Source organism: Callithrix jacchus, chromosome 12 (genome assembly GCF_049354715.1).
Source record: "Callithrix jacchus isolate 240 chromosome 12, calJac240_pri, whole genome shotgun sequence".
In the NCBI taxonomy this organism is placed as follows: domain Eukaryota; kingdom Metazoa; phylum Chordata; class Mammalia; order Primates; family Cebidae; genus Callithrix; species Callithrix jacchus.
In genome coordinates, this window is record NC_133513.1 from 3,526,859 (window position 1) to 3,551,127 (window position 24,269).

The window sequence follows — 24,269 nt, forward strand, 5'->3', positions numbered from 1 at the left end:
TTTCCGGCAATCCATGCACAGCAGCATGAAGGTGACGGCCATGAAGGCGACGGGTGGCCCCATGTGGACGTGCAGCTCCCTCTAGGACAGACTGCAGGCCCATCAGATCGTCTGAGGGCGGTACCCACCATGGTGGTGCCCACCACGATTGGTAAAGCCCACTCTGCAGATGCCCTCCGGCCAGCTCAGCCTGGAGTCTGCACGTGGAGATGCCTCCATGGTGGGTGTTGGGGTGAGGTCCTCTGTCCTCAGAGAGACCTTCCAGACACAGTTGAGGCAGGCTGGGACCATGTCGCCCAGGCTGGAGTGCAGTGGCGTGATCACAGCTTACTGCAGCCTCCACTGCTTGGGCTCAAGCCATTCTCCCACTCAGCCCTCCCAGGGAGCTGGGACCACGGGCAAACTATGACCCAGAGACAGGAGAGAGACCTGTGCAGTGGTGACTGGAGGGGCCGGGGGCAGAAATGCCATCCTGGACTTGTGCCAGGTGTACCCTGGGCTTCGGGCAAAAGCTTCGGAGGTGTGGCAGCACCAGAGCCGTGGTCCTCCCAGGGAGCACGGGGCTTCGGGGACAGAGCCAGGACCCGAAACTGCAGAGGCAGGGGAGAGGCAGTGAGGGGAGGGACAGAGGACAGATGTGGAAGAAGGAGCGGGGAGGACCCTCGGGGAGAGCTGGACGCGGCTGTCTGGTGCCAAGGACTCAGGGTGCCCCACGTCCTGCAGCCCGGCTTCTGCCCCAGCCCCAGTGAGAGCTGCTCCTCCTCTGGGTACTGCACAAGAAGCCACAGGCACCGTGAGAAAGGCCTGGCAGCTCCAGCCTCTCCCTCCACCAGTGGGTGCTAGGACCCCAGCCAGAGCTCATGAAAGGGGGTTCAGGGGCTCACACCCTGCCCAGAGTGTCGGGAGCCTGACCCCCCTGCTCCCTGAGGCCCACGGTCCCTAGTCCCCTCCCTTTCTCCCTCTCCCACCTCGGCCCCCACTTGCCCCAGAAACCTTCCGGAATCCCTTTCTTCAGTCTTGAGCCCCCCCAGTCTCTGCAGGACCCCCACCCCACCGCACACCAAGCTGGGGGCACACATGTTTGAGGTGGGGCAGTCGGCACTAAAAGCCAAAATTTTCTGGCAGAGGTGAGGAGGTGAGTGAGTCTCCCAGCCCCTTGACTGGCTGGCGACAGACGGACGACCCCACCTGATCCTCAAAGCTACGGGTAGCTGGGCCTGAGAGTGCCAGGCACCCAGGGGACCCTCCCGCTGAGGCCCGGGGTGCAGGCAGCCACTCTCCACACACCCACCTCCTTTTCCCTACCCCCTGTCCAACTCAGGGCCAGGGCGTCCTGCCCCAGCCTGGGGCTGGCGGGAGAGCTGAGGAGGACGCAGCCACTGGGAGCTAGAGGAAGACACTGCTGTGGCTTCCCCGGCGTTTGCTGACCTTTTTCAGCCATTTCCCCCCAAGCCCCTGATAACAGACACCCAATCTGATGCCCATTCTGGGGACACCCAGGTAAACCCTGGGTCAAGGGCCCTGTGGCCCATGCAGGCATCCCCCCAACCCCAGTGTCCCAGGAAGCCTGGGCTCTGGGAAGAATCCAGAATCCTAGTGGGACCAGGAGGGGATGGAGAGACCCTCGATCCTCGGGCCCATATTGTGGAGACCCTGGGGGTGTCCCCCACTTCAGAGGGGCCCGGGGAGCAGGAGGGCTCTGCAGGGAGGTGGCAGGGGCCTCCCTGCGGCTCCAGGAAACCCACGAGGTGGGGTACTCCCGTCTCCCTGAAAGAAGGGGCCGCTAGGGCAGAGAGTATTCTCTGGTAAGTGGGAGTGGCCAGAGCTCAGCAGGCAGGGGCTTTGGAACCAGAGGGCCTTGTGGTGCCCAGGCCGTGGCCATGACAGGGCCACTGTGTCCCATTTTGGGTCTTAGGGGCAGCCGTGGGGACCCATGTCACGGCGGTTCCTCTGCCTGGAGAGAAGAGGTGGAGGAGCAGCTGCTCAGGGGCAGAGCTGGGGTCTCCCAAATTCCAGGGCAGCCAGCTCCATGGAGACCCACAGTTCAGGGAGGCTGTGTCCTCAGCAGACCCTGAGACTCCGGGAGCTCCAAGGAGGAGACCCGGCCAAGGGAGCAGCCTCAGGCCTCGCAGTGTGGCTCGGTGTCAGAACTGGGGTGCAGCGAGGCCGGGTTTCATTTCACAGATCGGGGGAGTGAGGGAAGGGAGGGAAACTCTGCCAGCCAGCGATGGCTGTTGGGGAGAGGACAGCTATCTCAACCCTGGGCTGTGGGAAGCCGGGGAGGGAGGCTGAGCCCTCCCAGAATAAGGCAATCACCACACGCCCTCCCTCGGGCCCCCAACCCGGCCTGAAGGTGCAGTCACTCCAGGCTGGCCCCGAGCCCTCACCATAGCCCAGGACTCATCAGAGAATCAGAGACTCGGAGGCTGCTGTTCACATGGTTTAATAGCATGGCAGACCCAGGCAGAAGGCAGGGTCCCTGGGTGTGTCCTCCCCAACCAGCCAACATCCCCGGGATACCAACTTCTGAGCCCCCACTTCCTCCGCATCCTCACCCCTAGGTCAGGGAAGGACGGACGGGCTGCTTTGGGGCCAGGTGGGGCAGGCAGGAACAGGGCCTGGAGGCGGGAGGGGGAATGCAGCTGGAGGCCAGGCGGGGAGGCCAGGCAGGGAGGCCAGGAGGGCAGGTTGGCTCCCGGGTTCCCAGAGGCTCCTCAAAGCTCCAGTGGGACGTGCTGACGGACCCAGGATGAATAGGTCATCACCCGGGTGTAGACATCAGGGTAGTCCCTGTGCCCGGAGGCCATGCCCCAGCTCAGCACGCCGACCTGGAGCCAGGTGTCCAGCCAGTAACAGACCAGGGGGCCCCCAGAATCGCCCTGTAGGGGAGGACAGTCAGGGCACAAAGGCCCCACGGTGAAGCCGCTCCCACACCAAACACTGAGGGCAGAGGGCAGGGCTGGGGTCTCACCTGGGAGGAGCCCTGCCCCTTCCTCCCTGCACACAGCATGTCAGCCTTGATGTGATACACCCTCTCGCAAGCCTGGGTCCTTACGATGAGGACCTCAGCCTCCTGCAGGTGGTGGGCTGGGGGCAGCGGCCCTGTGGGGAGGGGCTGGGTGAGCACAGCTGGCCAAGATGGCAAAACCCCGTCTCTACTAAAAATACAAAAATTAGCTGGGCATGGTGGCGAGCGCCCATAGTCCCAGCTACTCGGGAGGCCGAGGCAGGAGAATTGCTTGAACCGGGAGGTGGAGGCTGCAGTGAGCCGAGATCGCACCCCTGCACTTCAGGTGGGCGACAGAGCAAAACTCTGTCTCAAAAAACAAAAAAATGGCAATTGCTGACTGAGAAATGGCCTCCGGCTCCTGTGGCTGTCTCCTAGGTTTAAACAAGAGCTGAAGATGCCTCCTGGTGAGGGGAGGCCTGGAGCAGGCGGCCAGAGGTCCTGGGGCCCACCTGGGGCCCAGGCACGCCCCTGCCGGCCCCACGCACCCTGCCCAGTGCTTCCCTGCCCGTCCCCTGACCTTACCGAGGGTCCCCCAGCCAGTCACCCAGCACCTCATCCCTGGGTGGAGCATCAGTGAGTCGGGGGCCAGGGACACCGGGTGGACGAGCTCCGACAAAGTCACAGGGGCCTCCAGCTTCAGCAGGGCGACGTTGGCGCCCCCCAGGGCCAACAGGCTCAGGTTGAACTTGGGGTGCAGGATGATCTGGGTCACCTTCGTCAGCTGGTCGTGGTGATAGAGTGTCACTTGTCCAGTTTGGACCCTGTATGTCTGTGGCTCCGTCGCGTCCCTGTGGGAGACCAGCTGCTTCTCAGGGCAGGGGGCCCCCATTGCAGCAGGAATATGTCCAGGGTCTCAGCCCGGGGTCAGGAGGAGCCACAGCTCCCAGAACCTGAGCCGCCTCCCGCCCCAGGACACCGCCCGCCACACTACACGGCCCTCCCCCTAGGCTTCCTCCTGCCCACATCTCCCAGCACGGGTCTCCCGGTGAGCACTCACAGTGCTGTGCAGTGGGCCGCAGTCAGCACCCACTGGGGGTGGATGAGGGAGCCCCCGCAGCTGTGCTCCCACTGGTCCCGCTCCTTGTTGAAGGTCCTGAGGCTGACCTGCCACGGCCACTTCCCGGGAGGGGCACTGTGGCCCCCTACGGTGCGCGCCCACTCAGTCTCTGATCTGGGATCTGGGGACGTGGCGAGAGGGGCTGTGAGGGGCCCAGGAGCCCTGCCCAGAGTCAGCATGGCCTCCCCCATGCCGTCCCCCAGAGCCCAGGGTGAACAGGTAGCTCCCAGGGGCTGATCAGCACCCAGGCACCCGAGTCAGCACAGGCCTGGAGTCGGGGGCAAGTCCCAGGACAGTGGGAGCATTGGATGGGGCCAAAACTTACCCGGGAACATGGGCACGGAGCCCCCCAGGCGGGGCAGGGTCAGGAACAGCAACCACAGCATCTGCAGGGTTGTGGTAGCACTGGGCTGGGTGAGAGCTGGGACCGGGACCCCGGGGTCTGGGATGGGTGGGGGGCTGCAGGACCTAAGAGGAACCTGGCACTGCCTTCCTGGCGTCTCTGCCCTCTGCCTCCCTGAGCCCCCTTTATCCTCTCAGCCCAGGAAGTGGGCGGGGCCTGTGCATCCGTGGGCGGGGCCTGTGCATCCTTGAGCAGGGCTCCCCTTCTCCCAAGTCAGTCTCAGCTAGGATCTGCACCAGGCTGGGGAGAGGCTCACGGTGGAGGCGGCAACGCTGACACTGAATGGGGCGTTTGGAGGCGTGCTCAGTGCCACGGGTGATGCCCGGGCTGGGCCAAGCTGCCAATGCTCAGGAAAGCCCTCTCCCCACAGGAGCCACCCCAGCACAGCCAGGGCTGACCTGGGCTCCAGCTCCGGGGTTCGCGGTCCAGGTCCTCCCTGGGAGTGGGGCCGGGCGTGGGCTGCTGCCTCCTCCTGTGGGCCTGGCACAGAGCCCGCAGCTCCCACCCACCTTGGAGAGCTGCAGGGCCTGGCTTGGTGGGAGGCGGAGGCAGCCAAGCAGGGAACAGGGCCCCTTGTTGGGAGAGCCTGCCAGCAGGACTGGGCAGGGACGGCGGCTTCCCACCCTCTTCCTGCCTCTTTCGGGACACCGGGCAACGGTGAGCCCTGGAGAAGAAGGCTCCCTAGCTTCCTCAGCAGTCAGCCCTGGGAGCCTGAGCGCCAGGACTGGTGAGATCTCTGAGGAGGGTGCACTCCACCTCAGCCTCCCCCAGCCAGAGAGAAAGCAAAGAAGGGACTGTCAGCTGGGTGCAGTGGTTCATGCCTGTAATCCCAGCACTTTGGGAGGCCGAGGCGGGTAGATCACTTGAGGTCAGGAGTTCGAGACTAGCCTGTCCAACAGGGTGAAACCCTGTCTCTACTAAAAATACAAAAAATAGCCTGGCGTGGTGGCGGGCCCCTGCAATCCCTGCCACTGGGGAGGTTGAGGCGGCAGAATTGCTTGAAGGTGGAGGTTGCAGTGAGCCAAGATCACAACACTGCACTCCATCCTGGGTGACAGAGGAAGACTCCATCTCAAAAAAAAAAAGGGATTGTCACCATGACCCGGGAGTTCCCTGTTCCTGGGAGACGCCCCCAATCAGCAGTGCACCTGAGAGCTGAGGGAACAGGGCGGACAGTGCCGGTGGGCAGTGTCCCAGCCCCGCCACTGCTGGGCCTCACCCAAACCAGTGACCACCTGAGCAGAGAGCCCCCACCCCTGCCAAGATCCCTCAGAGGGGCTCCCCACACTCCGCAAACCTCACACGCCCAGGTTGGTCCTGCCACAGACCCTGCGTTGGGAAGACAGGGCCCTGGTGACTGTCCCTTGGAAGACCCTGACATCTGATGTACAGGGAGGGGTGCCTGGGGGCCCGTGTCCAGCAGCTCCTCACGGGGCTCACGTTGTGGTTTTGCAGGTTTTTTTCCTGCTCCGTCACCCAGGCTGGAGTGCAATGGCGCGATCTCGGCTCACTGTAAACCTCCACCCCCTGGGTTCAAGCAATTCTCCTGCCTCAGCCTCCTGAGTAGCTGGGATTACAGGCACGCGCCCCCACGCCCAGCTAATTTTTGTATTTTTAGTAGAGACGGGGTTTCACCATGTTGGCCAGGCTGATCTAGGTCTCTTGACCTTGCGATCCACCCTCCTCGGCCTCCCAGAGTGCTGGGATTACAGGCGTGAGCCACCGCGCCCGGCCGACTCTGGTTGTTTTTTATTGTTAATCTGGGCTTTTCTAACCAGCTATATTGAGACTGAGTTCACAAACACCTGTGGTTCAGATGGGTAAAGGGCGCAGCTCCGTAGATTTCTGTGCATTCACAGACATGCGGCCATCACCATTCCCAATTTTTCGGCATTTTTATCGCTCTGAAAAGAATCCCACATTCGTCAGCTGCCGCCTCCTGTCCCTGTCACTCCCTCCCCCAGCCCCACAAACCTCTGTCTGCCTCCACGGATTTCCCTGTTCCCACATGTCACTCAACGCATGGCCGCGGTGCCCGGCTTTTCTCACGAAGCGACTGGGAGAATTTCAGGCTCTTTCCCTGCGTGGTGCCCGGCCCTGCCCTGCCCCAGGAAGCCAGCTCAGCCCCAGACCTTTGTGTCAGCAAAGACCTCCTGGAGACACCTTGCCTAGCCTGGGAGGAGGCCTGGGCCACCTGTGCCTGGAGGGGTGGGTGGTGTCCTAGCCAGCTCCAGAGGCTGCCGCAGTGCCACAGCCCGGTGCTCATACACGGCAGGGATTCATTCCTGATGCCCTGGAGGATGGAGGTCTGAGGTCAGGGAGGCAGCGTGGCCGGTGGCTGGTGAGGACCCATGCCCTGGTTCAGACAGTGCTTTCTCTCTGCATCCTCCAGTGCAGGAGGGTGAGCGAGCTCTCTGGGGTCCCTCCTCTAAGGGCACGAATCCGCTGCTCACTTCCTGAAGCCCCCTCCTCCTGATACCATCACGCTGAGGTTAGGGCTTTTCCATCTGGATTGCGGGGAGCACAGCTGGGGTCTGAACTGAGGGTCCTGGCCTCCAGCAGTGGGAAAAGGGCTTGCTTTCTCCCATGCCTGGGGTGCAGGGCAGTGTCTGTGCACCCTCCATGAGCCTCATATTCCTGATGTACGATGTGCCTGTCCGGGATACAGGGGCGGGCGTGGGGATGAGGAAGAAACGGCCGTGAGAGGCCCTGGGAGCTGACTCTGGGCAGAAGCTCCAGCTCTCTCCAAAAGATTTCTTTGCACGGTAGGAGGGAGGTCAGTTCTGGAGCCTTCTGATTTGGAATTGCCATGTGGACTCCCAAAGTGACATTTTGGCACTGGTGGGTGGGGACTGAAGTGTTGGGGCAGGTCCCACAAAGCTGGGCTCTGCCTGAGACTCTTGGGGCCTGCACAGGAGGGTAGCCCCAGGATGCCCGCAGGGGCCGTCTACTCTGTGGGGCGGACGTCCTGCAGGCTGGGCACAGCCGTCGGGGGGGAGGGAGTGGCTCTCGGGGCCTGACGCGGCCCCACCTGTCTGGACACCCATGCTCTGCCGGCTCAGCAGTCCCAGCACCCACTTCTGAGCTCTGGGTTCAAACAGACTTAATCAGATGGCAGCAACCAAGAGCGTCGCTCACCTGCCCCCAGCCCCTGCCCCAGGTCACATCACCAAAGAGTCGAGGGGCCACAACCAACCCCACCCAGCATGAGGCCGACACAGCCCCAGATATGGGGACAGGACCCCACGGCCCAACTCAGGCAGAGAGCAGTTTCCTCCCACCAAAGCCCTTTGTCCCAGAGGTTCCCAAGGGACGAGGGGCCAGGGTGGGGCCTGAAATCAGGTAGAGACCAGTCAGGTTACAGATGGGGGCCCTGAGCGCCCCACCCCTTCCCACTGTGCTGCCCCCACCCCCCAGGGCCCTCTCCACCCCAGAACCCTCTACTCCCACCGGCACCCCCCAAAAATCTCAGGCTCCGGGCACTTGGAGGCACCTCCATATGCCCCAGGCCAGGTGTCCAGGGTGACCAGTAGAAGGCATTACAGCCGGAAAATCCAGAGGCACCCATGGGACCCTTGCTTCCCAGGAAAGCTGTGGTTGTCATGGGAACCTGTGGCCCCACGTAGCCCCTGCTGGAAGCACCTCCAGGGTTGCAAATCTGGGGTCACATTTGCAGAACCCAAACCGGAGAACCTTGACTTAGGACTTCAGTGTTTTTGTTTTTGTTTGAGGAGTGTCACTCTTGTTGCCCTGGCTGGAGTGCACTGGCGTGATCTCCACTCACTGCAGCCTCCACCTCCCGGGTTCAGGCGATTCTCCTGGATCAGCCTCCTGAGGAGCTGGGACTACTGGCCACGCCCGGCTATTTTTTGTATTTTTAGTAGAGACGGGGATTTCACCATGTTGGCCAGGATGGTCTCGATCTCTTGACCTGGTCATCTGCCCACCTCATCCTCCCAAAGTGTTGGGATTACAGGCGTGAGCCACCACACCCGGCCAATTTAGGACTTTTGAAATTCAAAAAAGAGGGATTTGTGCCAGAAAAGGAGAAAGTCTAGAGCTGGCCAGGAACCCCATCTGGGAGTGGAGGGCCGGGAGAGCAGCACCGGAGCCGTGGGCCTCGGGACCAGCGCACCGCACCAGCGGCTCTCAGGGCCACATCTTGTGGGACCAGGAGGACCCTGGTGGTGGGTAGGGACCTGGGGGCTCTAGGAGGGAGGTGGCTCTGGGAAGGGGAGGGAGGGAGAAGTCGGTCAGCCTGGGACTGATGCTCCAGTGTCAAGGGCCCTGACAGACGTGAGTGGGACCCCTCGCAGCCCCAGCGTCCATCCCTCTCCTGCCTGGCCTGAGAGAGACCGAGGCCAGCCTGCTCGGTGACCCCCAGCTGCTCCCACAGTCCAGACACACGCCACAGACCCGGAGCCATTTCCACACCATTTAATAGAGTCAAGTCACAAGCAGTTGCCTGGGATGGCTGGGGTTTCATTCTCACTCCCAGCTCATCTCTGAGGGCCCCTCCCCTGCTCCCCAGCCCCCTGCCGGCGGAAAAACTGGGAGCCTTGAGAAGCTGGAGAGGAGCAAAAGGTTCTCGGGGCACAGACCCGTGGGGGGCCGAGGCTGGGACTGGGGAGCAGCAGGGGCATCCACAAGGAAGACGGGGTCTCCGGGAGCGTGCAGACCCCACTGCACCCCAGCTAGGGTCCAGAGAATGGAGGGACGTGCTGGCGAATCCAGGACAGGTAGCTCATAACGCGGGTGTACACGCCGGGGTACCCTTGGCCGCAGAGGTAGCCCCAGCTCACAACCCCCACCTGGACCCAGGAGCAATTCCACCTGCACACCAGGGGGCCCCCAGAGTCACCCTGTGGGGAGAGACAGCGCTCAGCAAAGCCCCCAAGTGCACCCACAGCGATGGGGCAGGTGGGCGGGGGACCAAGGAGGCAGGGCAGGGCTGGGGTCCCACCTGGCAGGAATCCCGGCCCTCACTCCCCGCACACAGCATGTCGTCTTGGATGACCCTGTCGGTGCTGTCCAGTGACTGGTTACGGTACTCGTGGTCACACTCCTCGTTTCCCACGATGGGGACGTCCACCTCCTGCAGGTGGTAGGGCCAGGGCAGTGGCTCTGTGGGGAGAACGTGCACCTGAGCCTCTTCCCTACAGCAGAGACCCCATTCCACCCCGTGCGGGCCTTCCTGACCTTCAGCAGAGGACGTAGGGGAGTCCCCACCCCCCAAATCCTGACCCAGTGACTCAGTTTCCCCAAGTCCACTAGAGTCAGGGTCTGCCCACATGACCTCTGAGGATCTGGATGCCAGCCCAGCGCCAGGACCTAGGGTTCCTCTCGGAAGCAGGGGCAAAGCCATGGTCTCGGGACCCGGGACAGACCCTCCGACCACAGTGGAGAAGCCCAGCCTCGGCTGCCGTTGGCAGAGTGGAGCCAGGGAATACCGGGTCTGCAGCAGCAGCTGGAGCTGCCTACCCAGAGCAAGTCCCAGTCCCCGATGCCTGTTACAGAAGCATCCTGTCCAAAACCCGGGCGCCATCTTCACTCGCTCGCAAAGGGGGTCCCAGAGGACAGAGTGAGGGGATTTCCACAAGACCCAGCCCCCTCATCCCTCCCCGGCAAGCCTTCCCAATACGCACGGTTGTCCCTAATGTCACCCCAGCCGGTCACCCAGCAGGTCTTCCCCGAGGGGACGTCCAGGGAGACAGGCGGGAGCGAGACGGGGTGGACGAGCTCGGACAGCGGCACAGGGGCCTCCAGCCTCAGCAGGGCGATGTCCGCGCCACCCTGGACGGACAGGCTCTCGTTGTACTGGGGGTGGCGGAGGATCTCGGCCACCTTCGTCCGCTGGTCGTCCTCATAGAGCCTCAGCTGCCCAACCTGCACCCTAAACGCACAGGCCTCCAGCTCCTCCCTGGGGAGAGGAGCAGGCGCCTCTCAGAGTGAGGCCGGACGCTCAGGGTGCTTCCCCTGCATCCTGGGAGGGGCCCCCGGCACACCGGACCCCTGCCTGTCCCCACCCCCACTCCCACCCGCCAAGGAGACGGCAGGCCCCACTCACGGCTCAAGGCAGTGGGCAGCGGTCAGCACCCACTCGGGGTGGATGAGGGAGCCCCCGCAGATGTGCTCCCACATGCCCTTCTTCATGCTGTAGAACCTCAGGCTGACCTGCCAGGGGTACCTCCTGGCCGAGACATCACAGCCCCCGACGATGCCCACCTGCTCACGCCCCGTGCCAGGCTCTGGGGAGGCAAGGGAGGGCCTTGAGGGGGCCGGACGAGGGTCTTCCCTGAGCTCAGGGGCACCAAACGGTCCTCTCGCCCCCCAGGGCCGGTGCTCTGAGCCCGGGGCAGGGCAGGGACGGGGTCCTGGGCAGCGGAGGCATTGGGTGGGGTGGACTCGCCTGGGCTCCTGGGCACAGAGCCCCCCAGACAGGGGAGGGTCAGGAGCAGCAGCCACAGCATCTGTGGGGAGGTCTGCATCAGGAAGGGGGACCCCAAATACCAGCTTCTGGGAATGGAGGCTGAGCTCAGGGATTCAGCTCTGACGGGAGCAGCTGCCTGCGGTACCAGCCTCCACGTGCACCCCGCCTGTGGCCACCTCGCTCAGGGCCCCCTTTATTCTTCCGTCACAGGAAGTGGGCAGAGGCCGGCAGCTCCACTTCGGGGATTCAAGGTGTAACCAAAACGATCTCCTCCCTTGACTGAGAGTGAGGGGCCTGATGGCCAGCCGGAGGAAGCAGGGACCCCACGTTCCTCCACGGGAGAAGGACCCAGGCTGGTGCCGCCCTCCGGGAGCTTGTCCTGTCAGTGACGGACATGGGGACGAGGCTGCTGGTGAGATGAAAAGGCACGTTCAGGGTGGTGCTGGTGGCTGGGCTGGAGGGAAACGTCTCCCTGAGCCTCCCCACCTTCAGCAGCTCTGCTCTGGGCGCCAAGCACCCCAAGGATCTGGACACCCCAAATCACCAGAAAAAGGCTCAAGCACGGTTCCAAAGGACACACAGTCACTAATCAGAACAGGTTCCAGGAGTCCCAGGACCCAGGCTAGAGGAGAGGGCTGTCCGAAGCCCCGGGACTGGGGGGCCCGGCCTTCCAGGAACTTGCTGTTATCTAGAACAGCCGGAAAGGACCACACTGTCCACCTTAAGGTGCTGCTTGCGGGGGGCGGCCCAGGAACGTGGCCTGGATCTCAGCACTCCACCCGGCTCTGATGCGCATGGCAGAGTCCTCCAAGCAGGTGGACAGAAGGAAGGGTCAGGGCACTACAGGGGTCCCAGAGACATGGCCGTCCCCTCCAGTAAATCTCCAAGGTGAGGGAAGAGGAAAAGTGGGGCACCAAGCTATCGTTTGGTGGGACCACGTGTCCAGACCCAGGGTGGGGTCCCCATCACAGCTGCCCCCACCGCAGCTGGCGGACCCTCCAGCCCAACCAGTGAAACCCCCTTCCCTACTTCTCAGATCCCCTGGCTCCAGGCACAGCGGGATACTCCCCCTTGGGTGATCTGGGTCACAGACGGGCACCCACGTCGGGGGAGGTGGGAAGGGCACTGCCTGGGGCTACAGAGGCTCCTCCCCGGCCGTGGCACCCAGGGTGGACTCTGTAAACCCGAGAGGGACGGGGACACTGGTCTCAAGTGAGGACAAGCGTCTGTGCCCCAACTCCATGCCTTTCTCAGCCACCCTGCACCCCGAGACTCTGGCCGAGAGCCTCTGAGGCCGGGATATGACCGTGGATGTCTGTGGGGCGGGCGGGTCGCCGAGGGGCTGTGGTTTCCAGGCTGTGAAAGAATCAGCAGACAACTGTGCACGTTTCTCCGCGTCTTCCCTTCCCAGCCGCCACTGTGACCCCGGCAGCCGGTGTGGAGCTGCTGAAGACAGCTCGGGTCCCGCTCCCCGGGAGTCAGAGGGTTTGAGAACGTTCTCCGAGTGTTGGAGGAGGCGGGTGCGTTTGGAGAAGACTCTGCCCGACCCTGGAGGGGAGGGAGCAGGTGTCTCCAACCCCTTAGGGAGGGTCCAGGCCTGTGGGTTGGTTGAGGAGGAGACCCCTGTTGTGGCCTGGAGTGTACCCCCCATTCCTACTTTTTTTTTTTTTTGAGATGGAGTCTCACTCTGTCACCCAGGCTGGAGTTCAGGGGCGCAATCTCAGCTCACTGGGTTCAAGCGATTCTCCTGCTTCAGCCTCCCTGTAGCTGGGGCCCTAAGTTGTGTGCTTCCTTTTTTTTTTGGTGTTTTGAGATGGAGTCTCACTCTGTCGCCCAGGCTGGAGTGCAATGGTGCCATCTCGGCTCCCCGCACCCTCCGCCTCCCGGGTTCAAGTGAGCCTCCTGAGTAGCTGGGATCACAGGCACGTGCCACCACGCCCAGCTAATTTTTGTATTTTTGGTAGAGACAGGGTTTCTCCATGTTAGTCAGGCTGGTCTCGAACTCCTAATCTGGTGATCCGCCCGCCTCAGCCTCCCCAGGTGCTGGGATTACAGGCTGGCTTTATTTCCTGTGAGGTGCCCCGGCATTCCTTGTTCACCAGCCAGGGGAGCCTTCAGGAACCCCGGGGTCCCCAGTGCCAGGGTCCTCAGGGTGGCTTCCTCCTGGAGCCTCGCTCTTCCTGGCCTCAGCCACACCAGCACTGGCCTCTGCCCACAGCGTTGCAGGAAGAGGTCAGAGGATAGCAACGGCAGTTGCCACCCCATCCCTATCTCTCGTCCCAGGGCCCCGGCCCAAGCCCCAGTGGCCCCACAGCTCAGCCCAGGAGCCCCACCCGCAGGGGCAGATGCCCCTGGCCCACAGAGGACGAGAACCGGCTGGGGAGTCTCTTCGACAAACAGCAGTACCCGTTCTCCCCGTCCCTGCTAGGCCTCCGGTGCCTGCCGCTGGTCGGCAGAACCAGGTTTGAGCATGGAGCTGGGTCACTTAGAGAACGGTCAAGGGGAAGACAGATGGCCCCTGTCTGCGGGGTCTCCAGGTTCCTCCGATGCGCCGTCCGGCAGCCCTGATCCCCTCTTCCATTTCTTTTTTTTTTTTCTTTTGAGACGGGGTCTCACTCTGTTGCCCAGGCTGGAGTGCAGTGGCACGATCTCGGCTCACTGCAACCTCTGCCTCCCAGGTTCAAGCGATTCTTCTGCCTCAGCCTCCCAAGTAGCTGGAATTACAGGTGCATGCCTCCACGCCTGGCTAATCTTCTTTTTTTTTTTTTTTTTTTTTGAGGCGGAGTTTCGCTCTTGTTACCCAGGCTGGAGTGCAATGGCGCGATCTCAGCTCACCGCAACCTCCGCCTCCTGGGTTCAGGCAATTCTCCTGCCTCATTCTCCTGAGTAGCTGGGATTACAGGCACGCGCCACCATGCCCAGCTAATTCTTTGTATTTTTAGTAGAGACAGGGTTTCACCTTGTTGACCAGGACGGTCTCAATCTCTTGACCTCGTGATCCACCTGCCTCGGCCTCCCAAAGTGCTGGGATTACAGGCGTGAGCCACCATGCCCGGCCAGCCTGGCTAATCTTTAGTACAGACAGGGTTTCACCATATTGGCTAGGCTGGTCTTGAACTCCTGACCTCATGATCTGTCTGCCTCAGCCTTCCACGGTGCTGACCACCGCCCTCTGGGGAAGGGATGCCATCCCCCCATTGTCCACCCGCGTGCAGGGATGGAGGGCAACTTCCGTGCCTCTGAGGGGATCTGGACGGGCATTCCACCATCACGACATTCCACTTGTCACTGGTGTCGGCGTGTCTGCCTCCAGCTACCCTGACAGCAATGCGGCTGGTTTGCGCGTCTGTTTTACGCGTCACCCTGTGGATCCTCATCCTCATTACACAATCGATTTGTTCATTTCCATTAAAGAGTCTCCAGTTTCCTTCCAGGTTCTTGCCACCATGGACATAAACAGGACTATCTTTTTTTTTTTTAAGACAAAGACTTGCTCTGTCACGCAGGCTGGAGCACAGTGGCCCAATCTCGGCTCACTTCAGCCTCTGCCTCCCGGGTTCAAGTGATTCTCCTTCCTCAGCCTCCCAAGTAGCTGGGATTACAGGTGCGCACCACCACGCACAGCTAATTTTGTATTTTTAGTAGAGACGGGGTTTCACCTTGTTGACCAGGCTGGTCTCAAACTCCCAACCTCAGGTGATCCATGCACGTTGGCCTCCCACACTGCTGGGATGACAGGCGTGAGCCACCGCGCCCGGCCAACAGTGCTATCATTTAAACAGAGTCCTTTGGGGCCTGTTTTCCCGCAGCTCACGCAGGGTGCAAGCCCATCCTGGGTTACATGGGCCGCCGCTGGCTTGCCCTGCAGGGAGGCTGGAGCCCTTGCACCCTGCCCTCGGCCCGAGAGCACCCATCTCCCCGGGTCTCCCCAACGCCGTGTTTTTAGTTTTTGTTAAGCTGAGAAGCAAAGAACGGCTCTATGCGGATGTTTGAATAGCCCGTCCACGGAGACCAAGGGGGCGACCAGACTCCAGACACTGCCTGTCCACGTGACCAAGGGGGCGACCAGACTCCAGACACTGCCTGTCCACGCAACCAAGGGGGCGACCAGACTCCAGACACTGCCTGTCCACGCGACCAAGGGGGCGACCAGACTCCAGACACTGCCTGTCCACGTGACCAAGGGGGCGACCAGACTCCAGACACTGCCTGTCCACGCGACCAAGGGGGCGACCAGACTCCAGACGCTGCCTGTCCACGCGACCAAGGGGGCGACCAGACTCCAGACACTGCCTGTCCACGCGACCAAGGGGGCGACCAGACTCCAGACGCCGCATGGTAGCTTCTTCGACGAACGAGTCTGTCTGCTCCTCGGGATTTCTGATGCCTCCGTCAGGGTGAGAGCCCCTGACTAACAGGACCAAGTCCAGGATCCCCCGTGGGGACTTCGGGACCCTCTTCCCATGCCCCGTGCACGCTGACCTTACTCACGGCCTGAAATGACCCGGAACTTGCATCCTTCTGCATAAACGCCATTCAGACTACGGGGACCAGCCTGGCCAACATGGCGAAACCCCGTCTCTACTAAAAATACAAAAATTAGCTGGGGGTGGTGGTGCGCACCTGTAGCTACTCGGGAGACTGAGGCAGGAGAATCACTTGAACCCAGGAGGCGGAGGTTGCAGTGAGCTGAGATCGCGCCACTGCGCTCCAGCCTGGGTGACAGAGTGAGACTCCGCCTCAAAAAAAGTTAATAATAAATAAGTAACTTGGACTCTAGATCATGCTATCCAAGGAAACTTGCACCCGAGGCTGAGGGCAATATAAATGCGTTTTCAGGCACAGGGCACCTCAAACTTTTCATATCCTTTAAAACATTTCCATAAAACTCTTAAATAAAAGGAAAGACAATTACAGAAAATGTAGCAAGAGATACATTCAGAAAGGAGATCACACAGCATGATGGAGTTTACTGTTGTCCTTTAAAATAGATTACACCAAAGAAAAAGAGAAACTGTATCCACGTAACCCAGAAGTAACAGCCTAGATGGTATCACGTGAGGGATTTGGGGAGGAAGAGGGGCCGGGGGTGCCAGAGGCCGATAAACTCCTTATCTTACTGAATGTGCACGTAGCCATCTGTTTCAGAAAGGTGACGAAAGAGGAAACCTAGAAAATAACCGAGCTTTATAAAATAAAAAGATAACAGGAACCAGTCTGAGTGTATCGATGATTCTAATAAATATGAAGGAGTGAACTTGTCAGTTAAAATATACAAATATTAGCCAAAAAATAAACTTCTGAAAAAGAGGAAATTAAAAACGACAAATATAGCCAGGGGCGGTGGCTCACGCCTGTAATCGCAACACTTTGGGAGGCTGAGGCATGTGTATCACCTGAGGTCAGGAGTTCGAGAACAGCCTGGCCAACATGGAGAAACCTCATCTCTACTAAAAATACAAAAATTAGCTGGACGTGGTGGTGAGTGCCTGTAGTCCCAGCTATTTGGGAGGCTGAGGCAGGAGAATGGCTTGAACCCGGGAGGCAGAGGTTGCAGTGAGCCAAGATTGTACCACTGCACTCCAGCCTTAGTGACAGAGTGAGACTCTGGCTCAGTAAAATAATACAAATATTTGGCCAGGCATGGTGGCTCCTGCCTGTAATCCCAGCACTTTGGGAGGCTGAGGTGGGTGGATCACGAGGTCAGGAGTTTGAAAGCAGCCTGGCCAACATGGCACAACGCTGTCTGCAATGAAAATACAACAATTAGCCAGGCGTGGTGGCGCACTCCTACAATCCCAGCTACTTGGAAGGCTGAGGCAGGAGAATCCCTTGAACCCGGGAGCCAGAGTTTGCAGTGAGCTGAGATCACGCCACTGCACTCCAGCCTGGGCGACAGAGGCCGACTCTGTCTCAAAAAAACACAAATATTCATGATTGATATAAAAAACAAATCCAGGCCGGGCGTGGTGGCTCAAGCCTGTAATCCCAGCACTTTGGGAGGCCGAGGCGGGCGGATCACCAGGTCGAGAGATTGAGACCATCCTGGTCAACATGGTGAAACCCCATCTCTACTGAAAATACAAAAAATTAGCTGGGCGTGGTGGCGCGTGCCTGTAATCCCAGCTACTCGGGAGGCTGAGGCAGGAGAATTGCCTGAACCCAGGAGGCGGAGGCTGCGGTGAGCCGAGATCGCGCCATTGCCCTCCAGCCTGGGTAACAAGAGCGAAACTCCGTCTCAAAAAAAAAATAAAATAAATAAATAAATAAAGGTGGAGGAAACCTGGCTTCTGGGAGGGCCTCATCCCCTCTACGGGTGGAAGTGAAACACAGGCCATTGGCTTCGTCAGACCACGTGTGTGCAGACCACAGGCATGTCAGAGCCGCTGGAGGGGACTGCGGACTTGGTGGATGTTCTGAAGTGTCTTACCCTGCGGAGGATTTGTTCAAAGTGACCTGTGTGGTGTGAGAACCCCTAAAAACACCAAGACGGAGGGCCGGGCGTGATGGCTCCCGCCTGTAATCCCAGCACTTTGGGAGGCTGAAGCGGGCAGATGTACTGAGGTTGGTAGTTCGAGACCAGCCTGACCAATATGGTGAAAATACTACTAAAAATACAAAATTGGCTGGGCCTGGTGGCGGGGGCCTGTAGCCCCAGCTACTCGGGAGGCTGAGGCAGGAGAATCCCTTGAACCCGGGAGGCGGAGGTTGCGGTGAGCTGAGTTCACGCCACTGCACTCCAGCCTGGGAGACAGAGCGAGACTCCATCTCAAAAAACAAAAAACAAAAACAAAACAAAAAAAAAACCCTAAGCTGGAAATGGCCGGGGCAGTTTTCTGTGACACGGAGAACACAGAGCTGTGTGACGGTTGTGCTCTTCCAAGCCACCGTGAATGCGTAGATATTCACGGGCCCCTAGCACCAAAATCCCCAGAGGCCTTAACATGAGAGACCCCCAGACCTGTGCTGAGCCCCCCGGGGGGGCCCCACTCGGTGGCCAGGGATCTCACCCCACGCCCTTCTCAGCCCTGCTGGATGCAGAGCTGGCGACAGCGGGAACCGCGGGCATTACCCAACCTCAGCCGCAGCCCCGCCCCACGTTGCATCACTGCCCACCCGAGGAGCCCCCAGGGAAGACGCTGAGGGGCCGATGCCACCTGAGATACCGGAGGGAACCCGGTGCCCCACTCCGGACACAGCAGGCGCCCGTCTCCCTCTTCTGGTCAGGTCTCCGGCGCCCTCTCCTGGCCGGCAGGGCTGGGTGAGGATGGGGAGTTTGGGATCTGTTAGAGACCAGCCCCAGAACAGCAGAGAGGGGGTGCAGCCCCCCAGTCCTCTCCCCGACACCCCAGCAGGCTGGCTCACCACTTCCCATGTCCAGGGCCGCCCCCAGACCCTGGCTTTCCAGCAAAAGGCACCAGAAGGGCCTTTGATCAGTTCTGTGGGCATCCACACATGTGGCACAGCTGGGTGCCAGCCCAGGAGAGCACAGCGGGAGTTGGGGTCCCCTTGGAAGAATCGCCCCTTCCCAGGAGAAGTCAGCACCACCCCATGGTTGGATATTTTCAGCCGGGGCTGAGAGTGAACGGGAAAATGAACAAGGTGGCACTCAGGTGAGGCTCTGGGCCACAGGTGGACGCCTGGCCCAGCCCGGCCAGCAGCCTTGACCCACACTGACCCACCCTGGCCCTGGGACGCCCACTGCCTGCAAGAGGCTGTGTCGGGCTCCGGGGGTGTCTGTCCTTTCTTATTCAGACTGGCAGAGGTTCGGGTATGGGCCCTCCCCCACGGAACGTAGGCATCAGGCCCCCGGGGACAGAGAGAGCTCCACGGTGGCCTCTGAATCCCAGGACCTGAGCTTGGAAGGGCTCCCAGAGTGAACCCCACACCCTGGATCACAGATGGTAGAGGTGGGAGCCCCGAGCCAAGTTCCAGGGGAGTGGGGGTTGAACCAAGCCCCGCACCACCCCAGCGGCCCTGACCCTCCTCCAGGCCAAGTGTCACTGCAGGTGAGAATGGAGATGCTTGACACTGGAGCCTGGTCATCATCCTGCTGGGCACATCCCTGTGACCCTGTCACTTCCCTACCCCCGGGGGAGCCAGCCTCAGTGTCACCATCCAGCCCAAGCAGTTCCCACTGGTTAAGCCCCTCAGCTGGCCCCAGGACCCCCGGGACCCCCATCCCAGGCACCCTACAGACGTCTCCACTGCCAGCGCATGGCACCCACTCAGTCTGAGGACACGGCTCCTACCTCCCGCCGTGGAAGCCACCCCCTTATCCAACTCCACACCCAAGGCCTGGCCCAGGATCAACTATTGCCAGTGGGGTGGGGGAGGCAGCAGGGAAGCGCCAGCCAGGCTGAGCACCCACAGCACCCTGGAACAGCCGCCACCCACACCCAGCTCCCTGCTGCACTGAGGAAGGACTGGAGCTTAGAGACCCCAAGGGAAGCCGCTCCACCCCTGTGGACAGACACACTCGGCCACACGGAGGCTGCTTTACACACAGTTTAATCAGAGTCACAGGTCACAGGCCAGGCAGGTGGCGGTGGGAGAGCAGGGGCCTCAGCTCCCTCACACACCCGCCTGCCTGGTGACACCCTGCAGAGCCGCCCAGTGCTCTCCCTCGAGAAGGACAGGACGTGGATGAGGGGCAGGAAAGGGCAGTGGAAACGTGGGTGCCAGGCAGAGGATGACTGGGTGCCAGGACAGTCAGGCTGGAACTGGGGAGGGGCGGAGGGTGTCCATACGGGAGGCGGGGTCTCCTCCATCACGAGGACCCCCTGCAGCCCCGGGGAGGGGAGGGACATGCCGGCGGATCCAGGACACATAGCTCGTAACGCGGGCGTACACCCCCGGGAAGTCACCGTGACCACAGAAGGTGCCCCAGCTCACCACCCCCACCTGGACCCAGGTGCAATTCCACCTGCACACAAGGGGGCCCCCGGCGTCGCCCTGTGAGGAGAGATGGCACTCAGCAAGGACTCCCCATGTGCCCCACGGCCACAGGGGTGGCATCCCCAGGAGGGGACAGACAGGTGCGTCCGGAGTCTCACCGGGCATGGGCCGTGGTTCCCGTCCCCGGCACACAGCATGCCGTCCTTGACAACCTGCTCAAACCGCTTCGTGTTGTTGGAAGGAAAATGGTGGCAATAGATCTGATTGCAGACGACGTTGCTCCTGACCTTCACCTTCGCCTCCCGAAGGATGAGGGGCCGGGGCAGTGGCTCTGCAGGGAGAGGCGCAGGGAGGCTCAGGGGCCTGGCAGGGACAGGCTCCGGCTTCGCGTCTTATCCGGAGCTAAGGCGTATGATTCACTTGGAGCTAGACCCTCCCTGGCCCCGAGGCCATAGTCCCCGACACCAGACCACAAAACGGCAGGACTCACTCTTAGAAACTACTAGAGGGAGGGCACGGGGGGGCTCACGCCTGTAACCCCAGCACTTTGGGAGGCTGAGGTGGGAGGATCACTTGAGCCCAGGAGTTCAAGACCAGCCTGGGCAACATGGTGAAACTCCATCTCTACTAAAAATACAAAAATTAGCTGGGTGTGGTGGCGGGCTCCTCCAGAGGCTTGAACCCGGGAGGTGGAGGTTGCAATGAGTTGAGGTCTGGGCGACAGAAAGAGACTCCATCTCAAAAATTAAAACAAAATAAAATAAAATTAGCCAGGCGTGGTGGCGCACAACGGTAGTCTCAGCTATCAGATACTTGGAGGGCTGAGGCGGGAGGATCGTTTGAGCCCAGGAGTTTGTGTGGTGGCTCACGCTTGTGGTTCAGCTACTCAGGAGGCTGAGGTGGGAGGACCACTTGAGCCTCGGAGCCGGAGGCTGTAGTGAGCTATGATCACACCGCTGTACTCCAGCCTGGGCGACAGAGGGAGACCCTGACTCAAAAGCAATTTTGTAAATACAAAATTTTAAGAAAGAAACTATTAGGGAAAAGCATGGGACCAGGAATCCCTCTGGACCGAGATACGATGGAATGAGGGCGGCGGCTCCGGGCGCTGGGGCGCTGCGGGGCCCAGGACGAGTTCCCACCCTCCCTTCACTCGGGGTTTCTTGCTGCGGAGGAACAGCCACCAGCGAGCCGCTGAGGATGGAGCGGATTCACAAAGAGGCCGTCGGGAGGTGCCAGGAGCACCCCCAAGTCCCACCTCCAGAACTTGTCGCTGTGACCTTGTTTGGAAGTAGGGCCTTTGCAGATGGACTGGAGTTAAGATGGGGTCCTGTTACCCTCAATACACTGCCCAGTGTCCTTGGAGGAGGAGGGAGGGAGCCTGGAGGACAGGACCACAAGCCCAGGGAGTCGGAGACCCCCGAAGCTGGGAAGGCTTAGACTGGGCTGTCCCTCGGGGCCTCTGAAGGAAGCCAGCCCAGCCCACGCCTGGAGTTTGGACGTTTCACCTCCAGAACCGAGAGAGAATCAATCCCTGCTGCTCCGAGCGACCTCGCCTGTGGTCACCTGTCTCGGCACCGACACTCCACGCCATCTCCCCACATCCCCACCCAGGTGACCCTGCTCCTGACCTCCATGTCCAATGTCACCCCAGCCGGTCACCCAGCAGGTCTTCCCCGAGGGGACGTCCAGGGAGACAGGCGGGAGCGAGACGGGGTGGACGAGCTCGGACAGCGGCACAGGGGCCTCCAGCTTCAGCAGGGCGATGTCCGCGCCACCCTGGACGGACAGGCTCTCGTTGTACTGGGGGTGGCGGAGGATCTCGGCCACCTTCGTCCGCTGGTCGTCCTTATAGAGCCTCAGCTGCCCAACCTGCACCCTAAACGCACAGGCCTCCAGCTCCTCCCTGGGAAGAGGAGCAGGCGCCTCTCAGAGTGAGGCCGGACACTCAGGGTGCTTCCCCTGCATCCTGGGAGGGGCCCCTGGCACACCTGACCCCTGCCTGTCCCCACCCCCACTCCCACCCGCCAAGGGGATGGCAGGCCCCACTCACGGCCCAAGGCAGTGGGCAGCGGTCAGCACCCACTCGGGATGGATGAGGGAGCCCCCGCAGATGTGCTCCCACATGCCCTTCTTCATGCTGTAGAACCTCAGGCTGACCTGCCAGGGGTACCTCCTGGCCGAGACGTCACAGCCCCCGACGATGCCCACCTGCTCATGCCCCGTGCCAGGCTCTGGGGAGACAAGGGAGGGCCTTGAGGGGGCCGGACGAGGGTCTTCCCTGAGCTCAGGGGCACCGGACGGTCCTCTCGCCCCCCAGGGCCGGCACTCTGAGCCCAGGGCGGGGCAGGGACGGGGTCCTGGGCAGCGGGGACATTGGGTGGGGTGGACTCGCCTGGGTTCCTGGGCACAGAGCCCCCCAGACAGGGGAGGGTCAGGAGCAGCAGCCACAGCATCTGTGGGGAGAAAGCCGGGGCCTGCGGTGAGGTGACTTGAGCCCCAGCTGGGTTCTGGGAATGGAAAGGGGTTTGGAGTGGGCTGCGTCCTCACACCCAGGTTTCTCCGCCTCCTCCCCGCCTGCCTCAGAGCCCATTTATCTCTCAGACAGAGGAAGTAGGCGGGTGGGGCAGCCCCTTCTGGGCACACTCAGGAACAGATCTCAGAGTGCTGAGGGCAGATGGGGCCAGGTGCAGAGCTCCACCCGGCGGGACCGGGTCCCAGGCACAGAAACAGTGTGTGAACCACAGCCACCCCCGAGGGGGGTTCTGAGAAATGGTCAACGCAGGGAAAGGAAGCAGCAGCAGCACCCCAGCTGGGGAGGGAGGAGCGCGCCTTCTTCAGGACGCCACCCCTCTTCTCCAGCCGGCTCCCCTCCCTCACCCTCGCCTGGGACACCCGGCGTTCTGGGGAATGAAGGATTCACTTCTCGGTGCCTGGAGCCCGTTCTCCTCCTTGGCCCAAAATGTCCACCTCCCCAAAATAACCCAGAGTGCCCCGTGATGGCCGGGGGTTGCCAGAACCGGCTCCAGGAGAGTGTGCCAGTCCCAAGCCCAGGGCACCACCAGCAGCCTCGGTCCGCTGACCTCTCTCTAGGACCGTCTGCTGCCTGGAGGCGCTGGGGTGGAGGCCAGAACTCACAACCCAGCTGGGCGCTGCGGCTCACACCTGGAATCCCAGCACGTCAGGAGGCCAAGGTGAGTGAATCACAAGGTCAGGAGTTCGAGACCAGCCTGGGCAAATTGGTGAAACTCCGTGTCTACTAAAAATACAAAAATTAGCCGGGTGTGGTGGTGGGCACCTGTAATCCCAGCCACTCAGGAGGCTAAGGCAGGAGAATCGGTTGAACCCGGAAGGCAGAGGTTGCAGTGAGTGGAGATTGCACCACTGCACTCCAGCCTGGGTGAAAGAGGGAGACTCTGTCTCAAAAAAAAAAAAAAAAAAAAAAGAGAGAGAGAGAGAGAAAAGAAAGAAAAAGAAACATGGCCCAGCCTGGACTTGTCAGCAGCTCTGAGGAATGAGGACTCAACGACATGCCCTTTAATCTGTCTCTGAGACCCTGAAGCGCCCCGGTATGTCGTGCTCCCCACGGAAGAGGGTCGTGAGGACCCAGGAGCCCTCCGCCGCCAGCCCCCCAGCATCCGTGTCCCTGAACATCTGGATGCTGCTGGAGGCGACTGTCAGTGCGGGACCGCAGTGCAGACCCCACCTGGCCACTCTCGGCCTCATCCCACGCCCTTCTTGGTCCCACCGACAAGGAGACAGCAGGAACCATAGACCTTCCCCAACCCCAGCTACACCCCGCCCCCGGCCCACGTGGCATCTCAACCCGCCCAAGGGCAGCAGCCCCCAGAGAACAGCCAGGGGTGCAGCCCCCCAGTCCTCTCCCCAGCTGTCTCTCCGCCCCCCCCCAGCACAGCCAGCAGCCTGGTCCAGCTCGGCATCTGCTCGCCAGGGGGCGCATCCCCAGGCCTGCGTGCAGCGGCCAATCCGTGTGGGTCTGTGGCAATCCCAGTTCTGGCCTCCCCGGAAGAAAACACTCGACGGAGGGGCACACGGCAGAAGGAGAGACTGAGGCAAGTTTTAGAGCAGGAGTGAACGTTTATTATAAAGCTTTAGAGGCCGGGCGCGGTGCTCACTCCCGTAATCCCAGCACTGTGGGAGGCCGAGGCAGGAGGATGGCTGGAGATCAGGAGTTCGAGACCAGCCTGGCCCACATGGTGAAACCGCATCTCTGCTAAAAATAGAAAAATTAGCCGGGTGTGGGGGCGGGCACCTGTAACCCCAGCTACTCGGGAGGCTGAGGCGGGAGAATCGTTTGAACCTGGAAGTGGAGGCTGCAGTGAGCTGAGATCGCAGCCTGGGTGACAGTGAGAACCTGTCTCAAAAATACTAATAATAAATAAATAAAAACCAGCAGCTTTAGAGCAGGAACCAAATGAAAGCAACTACACTTGGAAAGGGCCCAAGCAGG

General features: G+C 61.1%; 1 protein-coding gene across 1 annotated transcript; it reads right to left on the bottom strand.

The window, feature by feature from the left end:
• Nucleotides 1-19,612: 19,612 nt before the first annotated feature.
• LOC144578539 (mastin-like) lies at nucleotides 19,613-22,316 on the bottom strand. The gene is made up of 6 exons (XM_078344119.1): nucleotides 22,194-22,316; nucleotides 21,852-22,032; nucleotides 21,337-21,704; nucleotides 20,879-20,992; nucleotides 19,957-20,129; nucleotides 19,613-19,855 (listed from the first exon to the last, which is right to left on the bottom strand). Exons 1-6 carry the CDS (start codon nucleotides 22,252-22,254, stop codon nucleotides 19,613-19,615), a joined length of 1,140 nt encoding a protein of 379 aa, XP_078200245.1. The 5' UTR covers nucleotides 22,255-22,316.
• Nucleotides 22,317-24,269: the final 1,953 nt, after the last annotated feature.